This window comes from Mytilus galloprovincialis, chromosome 14 (genome assembly GCF_965363235.1).
Source record: "Mytilus galloprovincialis chromosome 14, xbMytGall1.hap1.1, whole genome shotgun sequence".
Lineage (NCBI taxonomy): Eukaryota > Metazoa > Mollusca > Bivalvia > Mytilida > Mytilidae > Mytilus > Mytilus galloprovincialis.
In genome coordinates, this window is record NC_134851.1 from 56,957,032 (window position 1) to 56,971,108 (window position 14,077).

The 14,077-nt window shown below is 29.2% G+C and overlaps 1 protein-coding gene across 4 annotated transcripts in view; it reads right to left on the reverse strand.

The window, feature by feature from the left end:
* Positions 1 to 1,931: 1,931 nt before the first annotated feature.
* Positions 1,932 to 14,077, reverse strand: part of LOC143059048 (spermatogenesis-associated serine-rich protein 2-like) — a 53,030-nt gene continuing 40,884 nt past the window's right edge. Inside the window, exons 14-16 of one of the 4 annotated variants that reach the window (XR_012973359.1) lie at positions 13,054 to 13,102; positions 10,539 to 11,470; positions 1,932 to 10,337 (exon numbers count right to left, since the gene is read on the reverse strand). Coding sequence is in view for 2 of the 4 variants with exons in the window: in XM_076232520.1 (XP_076088635.1) it covers positions 11,235 to 11,470; positions 13,054 to 13,102 (285 nt within the window). In the remaining 2 variants the exon portion in view is untranslated. Of the gene's footprint in view, positions 11,471 to 13,053; positions 13,103 to 14,077 lie in introns of all 4 variants that reach the window. The other 3 variants (XR_012973358.1, XM_076232521.1, XM_076232520.1) reach the window with 3 other exon arrangements.

The window sequence follows — 14,077 nt, forward strand, 5'->3', positions numbered from 1 at the left end:
CCTTGCAAGACATAAATCTAGACCAACAGCTTAAAATTTTAAAGTGTCAACAAAAATAATCTAAAGATGTTGTTTTGGGGCATTTTGTAAGTTGAAACAGAGGTTATATGACATTGAAGATTAAAAGTTTTAGAGTGCCTTTTGGTCAATTTTTAAACTATTTTTCAACACAGGGCATTGAAAATGTACTTTTTCAACGTACTTTTTCAACGTAAACCAATTAAAAAACTTATTTTATTGAAATGTGGATTCTTTCTTGATTGCAATAATATATATTCACTTCTTATAAAAGTTCAAATGACTAAAATAGACATAATGATTAATGGGGAATAAACTAATAAACAATGGTTTGTTATAATTAAAAGTTTTAAAATTTTAAAACTGTTTCAAGCCAATTCCTGATAAAAAAAAAGTGAACTAATCTAAATTGCTGATTAATTACAGATGATTATTGGAAATTTATCAAGTAAATTATAGGCCTTACTTGAATACCTTTTATATATTTATATTCATATTTCAATTTTTTTAAAGATCTTGTTAATCCATTAATCATTTATCTTTCAGATATAATTTACAGAATCACTTTATGTAATGTAGATCAAAAGTAATTGGCAATAAATAAATCTATCATCCTTATAAATATCAAACATCTAATATACACATTTGTGTATTCAATTTTGAGGTCAAATACTTGTGTATTGAGAATTAGATGTATACTGATTGGTCTGTATAATTATGTAAGACTGAGGTTGATAGGTAATGTGGTCAATTTGATTGGCAGTTTAGGAGGTGGGACATTTTAATTAAAGGTTCACCTTGTCTCTGATTGTTTAGTGATAATGACAGTTGTCAATCATACTAGTTGAATCAATACCCACTTACCTAATCAAAATATTTTTAAAAAAGCCTGTACATCAACACACCTTAATGACATGTTTTCTTGAATGAACTGCTCCAATAATATACCCAGTTTTTTCAGTTTATATTTGTATTATGTGCACATACATGAGAACCATAGGGAACTATATTTCAGTGTGAATACATTTTGTAACAGAAGCTAACCTGTCCTGTTGTTAGGGAGGCCGGTGCCTAAGTAAAGATTTAGAACAAGTTCTAATCTTTCCAAAAAGCCATGGCCAAAAAAGGAAAAAGATCAAGACTAACAACAGGTTACGAAACATTTTAATATCATTTTAAAACATCTCATCCTATTTTTCTATATATTTTGTATTTACATTGTGTCTTTCAATGTTGTGATGTTACACTGTTGTTTCAGGTAAGGGTGAAGGTTGGTACCTATTAGAACATTTAAACCCACTGCAATTGTTTGTAACTTTCCTAAGTCAGGAACCTGATATATTCAGTGGTTGTCGTTTGTTGCTGAGGTTTACCTGTTTGAATGGTTTTACAATAGTCATTTTTGGGGCCCTTTATAGCTTGCTGTTGGGTGTGAGCCAAGGCTCTGTGTTGAAGACTGTACTTTGACTTATTATGGTTTACTTTTACAAATTGTGACTTGGATTGAGAGTTGTCTCATTGGCACTTATAACACATCTTCTTATATCTATAAAACACAACATAAAAAAACTGAGCAATACAAACCCCACCAAAAACTAGGGGTTATGGACCTGATAGCTCTGTTCTGCTTTCTGTTGTAGTAATTATTACATCAGCCAATGAAATATCAGCCTTCAAATTTGTGAAGTCATGTATCATTATAACAAAGCCAGAGGATCCCAAAAGGTCTTTTACACCATATATAGTACAACGAGGATCCAAAAAGGTCTTATACACCAAATACAGAAGAGCAATGCATGAGACAGGATCTGAGTTTTAGTAACATTGATCCTTACATTCTCTGATATGTAACCTGAAACTTGATATTTTTTTTCCTTGGTCGGTCGAGTTGGGATATAAGATAACAAAACACATTGATATGTATGTATGTATTCTCTTTTTTTTTTTAATTTTAAATACAATGAAATGATTGATGCTTGTGTATGTTCTCCGCTTCCCTGATCAAACTAAGCACATGACAAAAATCAACAGTAGGTAACAATGCCATACCAAATTTTAGCTTGAATTCACTCATGCATTAAATATAGGTCATGGTGGACAATTTATAAATATTACAAAAAAGTACTGTCAACATACAGATTTATAGAGCAGACCAAGATGATGTATTTTTATACAGATTTTTTTTTATCTTGACAATAAGATAATTTGTGACAATCTAATTATAACAAATAACTTTCATTGTTTCAAACATGTTATAAAATGATATTAATATATATGAAAATTATGATTTATGCATAAAACTTTTGATGATGGCGTGGTTGCACATTACTTGTGTAATTATTTGATAGATTTTGCCCTCCACTATTAGAGGATCTAAATTGGAGGTCATTTATTCATAAATTCCTGTTTAAGGTAATTTTTCTGTATTCTGTATATTTTAGAACCCCATTATTCTTTTTTTTTCTTTTTTTCCCCCTATTTTCTATTTTGCTGACCCATTTTTCTGTAGTATTTACCCATTATTCTATATCTCCCCTCCACCCTCTATTTCCTGTTCTTAGTTATTTTGTTGGCACTTTTTCTGTAGTTTTAGGCTTATACTCCCTATTCTTAAAACCAAGTACCTCCCTTAATCAATTGACTGAGGGGAGGTAACTCCTTAAAGATTTTTAAAAACTAAAACACAGAGGTAAAATTCACAACTTTTCAAAATTAAATAGAACCACAATAACTTTTTTTTTTAAATCTAATTGAAATTAAGCTTAAATAAACTTGTGATGACACATCAAAAATTCTAGTCAACATTAACATTTGGAAAACAATCAAGAGAAACGGTTTATTCAGCATATTAACAAATACACCTTGAATAACATATAAAAGGACACAACATAATATATGTTTCCCATCCTCAGAAACTGAGATATTTTACCACCACTGCTCCTTTAAGTGAAAATACTGCTCCATTAAACTACTACATGATACACTTGAAAATTTATACTAAACTATTCAATTTGTGAAGGAGAAATAAATTCAACGTTTCTGAGGATCTTTTTCGTGCTTTGAACAAAATTTACACCAATGAAAGACATATTTACAAGATTTTGAAATTGAAAAATCAGCTTAAAAATCATTAAATCTTTTTGGAAATTGATCATAAATTATAATTTCTAAAATCTGATAAAAAGATTTGTCAGTGATGCCTTAAGGTGCGCTTTCAGGGGTTGATTTCTTATCTGACTTCATAACGTCCCACAGGAATATCTTAGTATTACATTGTATGTACACAAAATATGATTTTTCCATTAGATTACCCAAATGACATCTGATTTGAAGAGTTCACATGGTGAAATTTTAGTTGAAAGCAGGTGCACATGAATAAATTGAAACAAAATCATACCGTGTAGACAAACAATTACTTGAACAAAAATTAAATAAGTCAATTTTGAGATCTTAAAATATTTTTGGTAGAATGTAGAAAAATATAATAACATAAAGTACTTTAACTTTATAAACTGGCAACTATGACAACAAATAATACACAAATAGAAAATTTAGCACAATAAATATTGTTTTTTAAGACAGTCCCCAAAAATTGGTTGAATTCAAAAAGTTTTATTTTCATCAAATGAAAGACAATATTTTAATATATGAGCTGTGTCGGATAGAAATCGACCTTATGCAAACGAAAATCAATACCGCTGTTAACCTATTTTGGGTTATAATCATTTCTACGGAAAGTCTGTTATTGTTCAAAAGTAGGTTTTCATAAGAAGACAACCCTTTTAAACGGACCAAAATGCAGCTTTTATATCTTAGTTATTCCAAAATCGATCAAAGTCTTAGATATGAGTACATGCACTTGCATAAGGTCAATTTCTATCCGACGCAGCTCATATCTTGTAATGAAAAGTTTGTTTGAAATGATAAATAAAACATCCTTTAATTTCATGCTCTCCTTTGAACAAACATATAAACTCATGTAGAACAAGATGTCAGAATTTTTTTTAGAATACATGTATTTTTAACAGTCCTGTCATATTTTTTCTGTCCTTGTTATCTATTCAACAATTATGACCTAATAAGGCCAACGAATAATACAACACCATGTAGTATAATTATTCCCAAGTACACAGCTACTTTTGCATAGGTACTATTTCTGTACTAAAAATCTGTAGTACTGGAAATCTACTTTTAATATTCAGTACTATTTTGTTACTTTAAAATTATTGTAATATTTAGGTACCTGTATTTTACAGTACTTGATTTGTACTTGAAATTTAGGTGCTACAGATTTTGGGTTACTATAGTTACATTTTCAGCATTTTGAAAGTTTTTCTATTTCAAATTTTTTTTTAAATAATGATTTTCAAACATGGAATATTGTATAATTTCTGTACCAAAATATTTAGTACAAATCAAGTACAGTAAAATACAAGAACCTTAATATAACAATAATTTTAAAGTAAAGAGATAGTAATAAATATTAAAAGTAAATTTCCAGTACTACATATTTTAGTACAGAAATAGTATCTACAATCATAACAAAATTTAAAATGAGGCCTCAATAAAAGTATTCTTGATTCTCAACTCGTCCAAGTTAACAATTTAAAAAAAAAAAAATTAATGCTGCCACTATTATGCATAAATTTTAATATTTCCTGGTCTCAAAAAAGGTAATGTCTATGTATTACTGTGGATTCATTTATTTTCGTGGATACCAATTTTTGTGGATAACTTGTTCGTGGATATTTAATTTGGTGGTTTTGCCACAGTCTGCATACATTGGTTTGAATCGTGAAAGCCACTTCTGACAACACAATAACTAATAAACTGTAATATATATTTCATGGTCAACTACGTAAGCAAGCGTATTTAACTTTGTTGTTCTTTGTTCACATTTAGATAGATCTTATGTAACTTGCTTAAATCTTGAGATGTATAGGAAATAAAGGCATAAAGTAAATGATGGCCTTGATGAGTAAGAATCTCAGTTAGATCTGCTGTAATCTTGAGATGTATGAAACAATTTAAGGCATGTAGTAAATGATGGACTTGATGTGTGAGAATCTAAGAATATTTCTATTTATAGCATTTAAAGGCAAACTGTATATTCAGAAATTATTGATTTTACAGTAACATATTTAGACACAACAGTAGTTTCAGAATAAATATATTTAAATTAAATCACAGTTTTTGTTGGCACATAATGACCTGATTAAGTAGAGACACTTCCAGACAATTCACAAAATAATCATTTTCTTCTTCCACAACAGAAATTTAACATAAGTTAATTCCCCCTTGTAAAGATTTTTTTCAATTGTCTTATATTAAAATTTCAAGCATTTTAACGTTAAATACTATAAAATTTCTATGACAGAAAAATTCTTTCTAGATCCATTACAGCTCTTCTATAAAAGCATGCAAAGCAAACCATTGATTAACTTGCTTGCAATATTGGTTTTGATGTTTGTAAACAAAAGGTAGGTAGTCTATTTCAGTCTGTTTACTATTTACTGAAATATGATTGGACAATAAACACTAAATTCATTTCATGTCAATTCTTCTTGTCCAATCAAATCCCAGTATACATAAAAACAGACTGAAACTTGGTCTATCTATTGTTTGCAAACAACCAAGGAATCATAGCAAGCAAGTTGATCAATGTTTTGTTTTTCATGCTTTTCTAGAAAAGCTGTAAAATGTTTTCATTATAAAATAAACTTTAATTCATCACCCTCAAAATTGAGAGAATAAAAGCATTATACTAATGTTTCTTTCCTCTCAACAATTTAGTGAGTTATTTTCAAGATGTTTCTCTAGACAAAAATTGAAATTTGCTTTTAAAAGGAAAACAAAAAATGTTTAAAAAATACACTTCTATTTAAATTCAATCTCCTATGCAAGGCATGGTCGGTTCCAGTAGTAAATTAAATCAGCGGAAATAAGGTTAAAATATTGTGTGATTTGTCTGAAAGTAATTAAAATATAACTTTTTGTTAACAACTTTGTAAAGAACTATCCTTTTTACCTCATATTTACATAGAATAATAACTGGCCAACTTTTACAGTACATTTAAAAATACCATTGACAATTTATTATCTGGTAATAGATCAACATTGCTATAGTACTCATTACCTATTTTTCTTACAGAATTAAACAGATATTCATTTAGTAACATATTATCCTTCACAAATTAACATATGTCAACAACTACTGATATTTGTGAAAGAAATTCAAAGTAACAACTTAAGAAAAGAAATTATTAAATATATAATGCAAAGTTAATAAAAAGTTATGGAAAAAAGGTTGATTTCTGTACTTTCTTTTGTAAACATGAGATAATACAATATGCTATGGAAAATTAAAAAAACATGAAAAGAGACTATTCTTACCAATTCAAGCTTATCCTTGTAACAAATTGGCCGTTTCAGAATCTAAAGCATCATGGGTAATTTCATTGTTCGTACCCCAAAGTGAAAATAACGTTACGTCATTGGTTGAATTTCCATTGTTTATAACGTTTTAAACCAATCAAAACGCTTTGGTGTAAGCTTTTGAAAATATTACCCAGGATGCATTAGATTCTGAAACGGCGAATTGCCACAATCATTCACATGTTCTTATCTATAACTTTCAATAGCATTTTTAAATTATGTGTAAATCAAAGTTTAATTGATTCTTTTCCCTTTTTTTCCCTATACATTCAAACTTGACGCTTGTTTTAAAAAATTCAGGTCAGAAGATTCCAAATCACATTTATAACACAAATATTACAAAGTTAAGGAATTTCCTATTCAATAAATCTTCAATGAACAATTTATATATATGCAGCATTGCTTTAATTTTTCTGTAGAAAAAAAAATAATCTCCTTATTTTCTTTGAATTGTAATATGTAATGAAATGTAGGAAAATTCAAGCATTGAAATCAGAAAAACACTTTATAACACCAAACTTCTCAAGTACTTCTAAAAGCAGTCACTATGTAGGAAAAATTATATTAATTAACCATAAAAATAATCAACATTTAAAGGAGGTAAACAGAATTTGACACATGAAAGTAGCCCTAAAATACATTGCACAAAATAATATGTGTATATTGATAACAACTTTATGTACAAGAATACTGAATATATAATCAACAAGCATAGAATATAATTTGACAGAGCCTTGTTTTATAGATTTTAGATCCTAAAACAAAGACCCCAAATAAAGACTAAAATTACAACGGAAGGATCTTTTTCTTTCATAAGCTCATGAAAATCATCATGAACAACTTTATTTACATGAATACTGACTATATAATCAACAAGCGTAGAATATAATTTCGAAAGGGCCTTGCTTTAGAGGTTTTGGGCCCTAAAACAAGACCCTAGTAAACAAGGTCTAGTAAAACAGGACAAAAATCACAATTGGTTTGGTAATTTCATAGAAAAATGTAAATGTTAAGGAAGAATATACATAAATTTGAAGATGGGCAACAAGAAAATCATTATTTACCATTAAGATGAGCTGTTTTTTAATTGTGATTAATCCTATTAATCATGATTAAAACACCTGGCTATAATACTTGAGTTGTCTTTAGAATTTATTCTTTCATTTTTAGAGGACCCCTTTTATGCTTTGGCACTATGTCCTGTTCCCAACCCTGTTTAAAACATATATGTGTATAAGTAAACATCTAATTATATATAAATAAGTTCAACAATAACAACAGAACAGGGGAAAACATGCTTTAGGCCACAACAATTTCATTTCTAGTTTTTAAGACTACTCATAAAAAAGTATCAAAGTTCTAACAAAGCATGCACCAGAACGATGGTTAACTTTCATAAGTTCAAGCCGATAATTAATTTTAATTAACAATATCCATATTTCTTATTAAACTTAAAATTTCTCTTCTTGGTCTCTTTTTCGAACATATTGATTAATTGTCACAATTTTTGTATTAATACATTTCAATTCTATTTATTATTATATCTATCAAAACTTTGAATATGTATTTTTTTAACATGCCTTTCACAAAAGATGCTAAATAACAAATAACATCAAAATCAAAATGATATGAACTGTTGCAATTTGAAAATAATTTAGTGTCATGTTTTTTTTTGGGTGTTTTTTTTTTATTAGTTGATATTTCAGTTTATTAAATAAAAGATGAAAAAGCGACTTGTGCAAAATAATCAAAAATGACTTAATTTCTTAAATGCTGGAATTTTGATATTTCTGTTGATGCATATCTGATAAAAAATTGTATGGAAAATATTGATGTGCAATAGTCTGGATCAAAACAGATACTTTCAGAACTACTAGATAAAATGTTGTGGCCTTATAGATAAAAATTACATGCAGTAAATATTACAATTTAACAATTCTTGTGCATTCTATCTTCATAAAAATTTCATGCAATAACATAATAGATATTTTCACTCCCCCTTCCCCCTTTTTCATTTTATTCATTTTCCATATTGTGAAAAAAGTTTAAAAAAAAATATAAGACAAGAATTTTTATAGACAGTACTATAAAATAAGGTAATTTTCAAGGGTAAATAAAAATCTAGGAAAATATTTTTCACACAAATAGACTAGTAGACTTTGATGAACAAGACAATGAAAATACAGTTGACATTTTAAATGGTCGTATAGAAATATATATAACAAGCAACAAGAATAATCTTAACAAGCCTGTACAAGGGTCTGGATTGGAATTCTTCAATTCTTTATTTTTTATCTATTTTCTATGTGATTTTTCACTATTTTTATATTTCAGCATCCCATGCATTTTTCTCTGAATTTTTGGCCTTTTATTTTTTATTCTTTCTATTTCAGGCCCTTTTATTCTGTCCTTCATTCTTTATTCTGTAATCCCCTATCCAGACCCTTATGAACAAAATGAAATATTTCAGGAAAATTTACTGTTTAAACATATAGACTAGATAGGTAATACCTGATTAAAAGATTAACATGCATACATTCAAGCATCTAAATAAATACAATATCATGCTAAAAATAAGGTGTCATGAAAAAGGGGAGACAATAACCATGAAAATCTAAATGTGCCTGTTCTTGAAAAGTTATATTGATTTTGCCAGAAAAAATAAAACATAGAAAATATGATGTTAAATTGAAAATCTTAAAGATCTGTCTTGTGCACTTTGCAGATTTTTTTTATAGCAACTTTTTTTTATCATTTTCCTTTATTTATAGCAGTAATAAGACTTTACAATAATATGCCTTGGTCATCACTGAGATTATGGACCTTTTTTATAGATTTACAACCATTTTATGAACACAAATAAAAACACATTAGCGTATGGCCTAATTTGACTCAGTAGTCAGTGTGTCAGAAATGACATAATCTAACAATTTTTTCTTCAATTCTCTATTGATAAGTTTTTCTGAAACCATATGGCCTAATTTGACTTGGTAGTCAGTGCATCAGTAATGACACAATCTATAACAATTTTTTCTTCAATTCTCTATTGATAAGTTTTTCTGAAACCATATGGCCTAATTTGACTTGGTAGTCAGTGCATCAGTAATGACACAATCTATAACAATTTTTTCTTCAATTCTCTATTGTTAAGTTTTTCTGAAACCATATGGCCAAATTTCACTCAGTAGTCAGTGCGTCAGTACAAACACAATCTAACAATTTTCTTAGATTATCTATTGATAAATTTTCAATAAACTAATTTTTAATCTCCCTCAGGCAAATTTAACATTATGTTGATCTAGCTATTCCCTATAGGCTTCTCATATATTCATATTCATATATCCTCAACTTTCAAATTTTTGGAATTAAACATTCTTAATGAATGTTATTTCGGAATAATGCTTTGGACACACTAAATTCAGCTGCAATGAACAGGTATTTTTCTGGTTTTCTTTTTTTAACATGAAATTTGCATAAACTTCAACGTCTCTTATTTCCAGGAAATGAGTAAAGGGTTTTTAACAGTAAATTTGTGAATTCTAAAAATAAACATTAAGGAAATCTGCATATCAAATTATTAAACATTCTACGTCTAACTACTTGAGGACAGAAGAATATTGAGGACTGCAATGACAAGATTGTGAAGTGGATATAAAATATAGATGTAAATGTATGATGTCAGAAACAATCAAGTTATGAAAGGTTCAACTCATCAATAAACTTTGAAATCTGGTAGTGATTTACTGCAGTAACTCACATATTAAATTTTCAAAAAAGGACATTTTTTTTATAAGACAGTTAATATTTTGAAAGAGGAATTAAATTGAATTTAACCTCTTAGCACTTGTTCACATATAACCTCCAAGCACTAGTTCAAATTTTACCTCCCTAGCACTAGTTCAAATTTAATATCCTAGCACTTGTTCAGATTTGACCTCCTAGCACTAGTTCAAATTTAACCTCCTAGCACTAGTTCAAATTTAACATCCTAGCACTAGTTCAAATTTTACCTCCTAGCACTAGTTCAAATTTAACCTCCTAGCACTAGTTTAAATTTAACCTCCTAGCACTAGTTCAAATTTTACCTCCTAGCACTAGTTCAAATTTAACATCCTAGCACTTGTTCAGTTTCTACCACCAAACACTATTTTACATGAAACCTACTAGCACTAGTTTAAATTTAAGCTTTTAGCACTAGTTCATAATTAAGCTCTAGCATTTTTCCTAATAACCTGAATTTCAAACTTAAGATGAAAGAAAAGCCAGTCAAAAATTTTATTTTTCAAAATATTTAATTGGGTCTCTTAATTGAACATTATTATGTCTATGACACGCAGAAGAATAAAAAAAACAACATTGTATTTAAACGTGAGTGACATCGAAACATCTGTGAGTTACCAACAATGAAAACAAAACTAATGAATGATCACAGTATACTAAGCAACAAAAATATTTCCTGTGATTTTTATCTTTTCATAGGTTCTACAACTAAACAAAAACCCACAGTTTATTACATTAAACATCATCCTGTTATTGTCAGGAATTTCGTTGTTACTCAGAAAAATAGTTATAACAAAAAAAAAAACAATTTCACCCGGCAACTTTCTACGATAAATTTTTAAAAATAGAATGAATAAATAACTGTATTTTGACTACAAGGTGTGCAATATATATATTTTTTTACAATTTTTTTTATCACATTTTAACAAGAATCTATAAACTTTTCATTTCAATAAACATTGTTTCTGTAATCAGCAGTTTAATACTGTTGCTGAAAAAAGTTAAAGACTAGAATTGACACTAGAGTTAGTTCCCCTTCCTTCTTGTGGGTAGTCTTTCCTTGGACTTCTAGGACGACCTTCTCCTCCTCCTCCTCGACCTCTACCTCTGTAGCCTCCTTCTCCTCCTCGACCTCTTCCTCCTCTGTAACCATAGCCACCTCGACCTCTCTGCCCTGACTGTGGTCTTGGTCCACCATATTGTCTTTGGTCTTGTCTTCGTTGGTTCTGTGGATTTTCTGAAAAACAAATTATCAGTTTAAAGTCAGGGTCATTTAAATGTCAGGGTCGATTAAAGACCCTTAATTTTTCTTCTGCCCTGAAATAACATGGTCTATTTGTTACAACATGATTTCATATTTACCATACATAAAAAAAAAAATTTATAAGTCATATTTTTTAAATTGTTAATACAAATCCTTATAAACAAACTACAATCTATATCTACCAATATGAAAAGTAAGAGGTGTTGATTCATAATATAAAATATTTAAATTATGTCTCTGTTTATGTATATTTTTACTGGATTAATTCTACTTTGTTTCAGTTTGGTACAACACGGGTAATGAAATGTCTATGATAATTATAGATATTTTTTCAAACAAGAGGGAATTTCCCTGCTACTTTCTCATCAATGACATCGATTTATGAAATCACATTCTCTTGGCCTGTGAAAATCCCATATATTCAGAATAGCTTATATAAATATCATTACAAAAAAGATCAAATGAAAATTTAAGACAAAAGGATTAAGTGTCAAGTTTTTCGTATAAAGAGAAAATAAAAACAAAGAATTTTTCCAATGTTTTTTCCTGAACTAGTATTGACATTGTCCTTAGAATCTACAACAGACAGTTTCATTGTTTTTCTCAAGATCTGAATCTAACGACAATCAACACAACCCTTGCCCAAGCTGTACATTGATTTTCTACATATATCATTTTATTCTGATATCACATAACTTGAACAAAGGAGTATGTTCGATAAGGTCCTAAAATGGGCCCCTTTTTTAGCGTAAATTTCAAATTCGGATTTATCGACCAATATCACGATAAATTATAGCTAATACATTGACTAGCTAGGATATAAACCATTTTGTTGAAAATTTTACGTTTCTGCGTTTCATTATGATGTCACAAGTTGTACTCATATTGATTTTTCACGAAAAAATCAATGAAAATGGGTAAATTTCCATAGATTATTGGACAGGAAACATAGAGCGCATACGTCGACAACAAAGATCTTTTAAAATAATGTTTGTGAAGACGTTTCACATGTCTTATTTGAATCTTAAGCTTGTCGACGCCTGCGCTCTATGTTTCCTGGTCCTTTATTTGGTTGAAATCTAGCTGATTTTGTAAATTTCACCAAAATCCCTTATCTTGACCTTTTTTGGATGTAAAAATCAACGTGTTAGAATTAAACTTTGACAAAAACAGTTCTGTTCAACATTCTAACATGTCTTTAAGGCAACTTAAAACAATTATTGTCTTGTAACTATGAACTTTATAATTGGGGCCAAATATGGCCCTTACCGAACTTACTCCTTTATACAGAAAAACACATTATTTTACATTACATTGCGTTGTACTTTTGTTGAGGATTATTAATATGAGTTATATTATAATGGTATCAGGATCAGCACAGTTTAAAGGTTAACATCAGAGAGAATCCAGCTTTTCATTTAGAATTCTAATAATTTGGCACAATTTTCAACGTTTAGATTTCTCTTTAACTCTCATAATTTTAAAACATTACAGTTTGCTAGGTATTGCCTGTTAATAAGTAGTTCTCTATCGTTTGTAATTAATGTTGCCCCTACCTCTGTTATCCTGACTGCTACTAGGTCTTGGTGATGACTTGTCATAGCCCTGTAAAGAAGAAAAAATTAATGTCAATGTGTTCTGACAGATTGAGGAAAAGTTTAATGCATTCAGACATATTCAGGGAAAACTGATGCATCTAAACAGATTCAGAGTAAATTTTGAAGTATTTAGACAGATTCAGAGAATTTTTTTTATGCATATAGACAAATTCAGAGATAATTGGAATGCATTCATTTAAATAAACTCAGCCTTTTTGATTGGCCACAAACCCAATTTTTCTTCAGGCCAAAATGATCTTAAATAAAATTTTCCGAAAGGTCTGTGGCTGCAAAAGATTATGATGAAGAGGAAATGTATATAAATTTAGACCAAACATTTCCATACATTCAGACAAAAAATTCAATCCATTCGAACAAATTCAGAGAAAATTTGCATGACAATTTGTTTTAAAAGTGTTTTCATTACTAGTACTGCATTGTAAACCCATAAATCTTTAATAATTTTAATTCCAACAAAATTTAAAGGGTCCTGCCCCTTACATTGTTAAACACAAATTTGAAACCCTGCCAATCCAACATACCATACTTTAAATAGGAAGATGTGGTATGAGTGCCAATGAGACAACTCTCCATCCAAGTCACAATTATAAAAGTAAACCATTATAGGTCAAGGTATGGTCTTCAACAAGCTTAGTTCAAAATGTTCCAGAATCGGTATTATTCCCCACCCATTTATTCCCAATAACCCAATCAAATAACTTGTCTTAGCTGTCAATCATTACTCCCAACCAACTCCTAAAACAGCAGAGATATCATACCCAAGAACCCAATCAAATAACTTGTCTTAGCTGTCAATCATTACTCCCAACCAACTCCTAAAACAGCAGAGATATCATACCCAATAACCCAATCAAATAACTTGTCTTAGCTGTCAATCATTACTCCCAACCAACTCCTAAAACAGCAGACATATCATACCCAATAAACCAATCAAATAACTTGTCTTAGCTGTCAATCATTA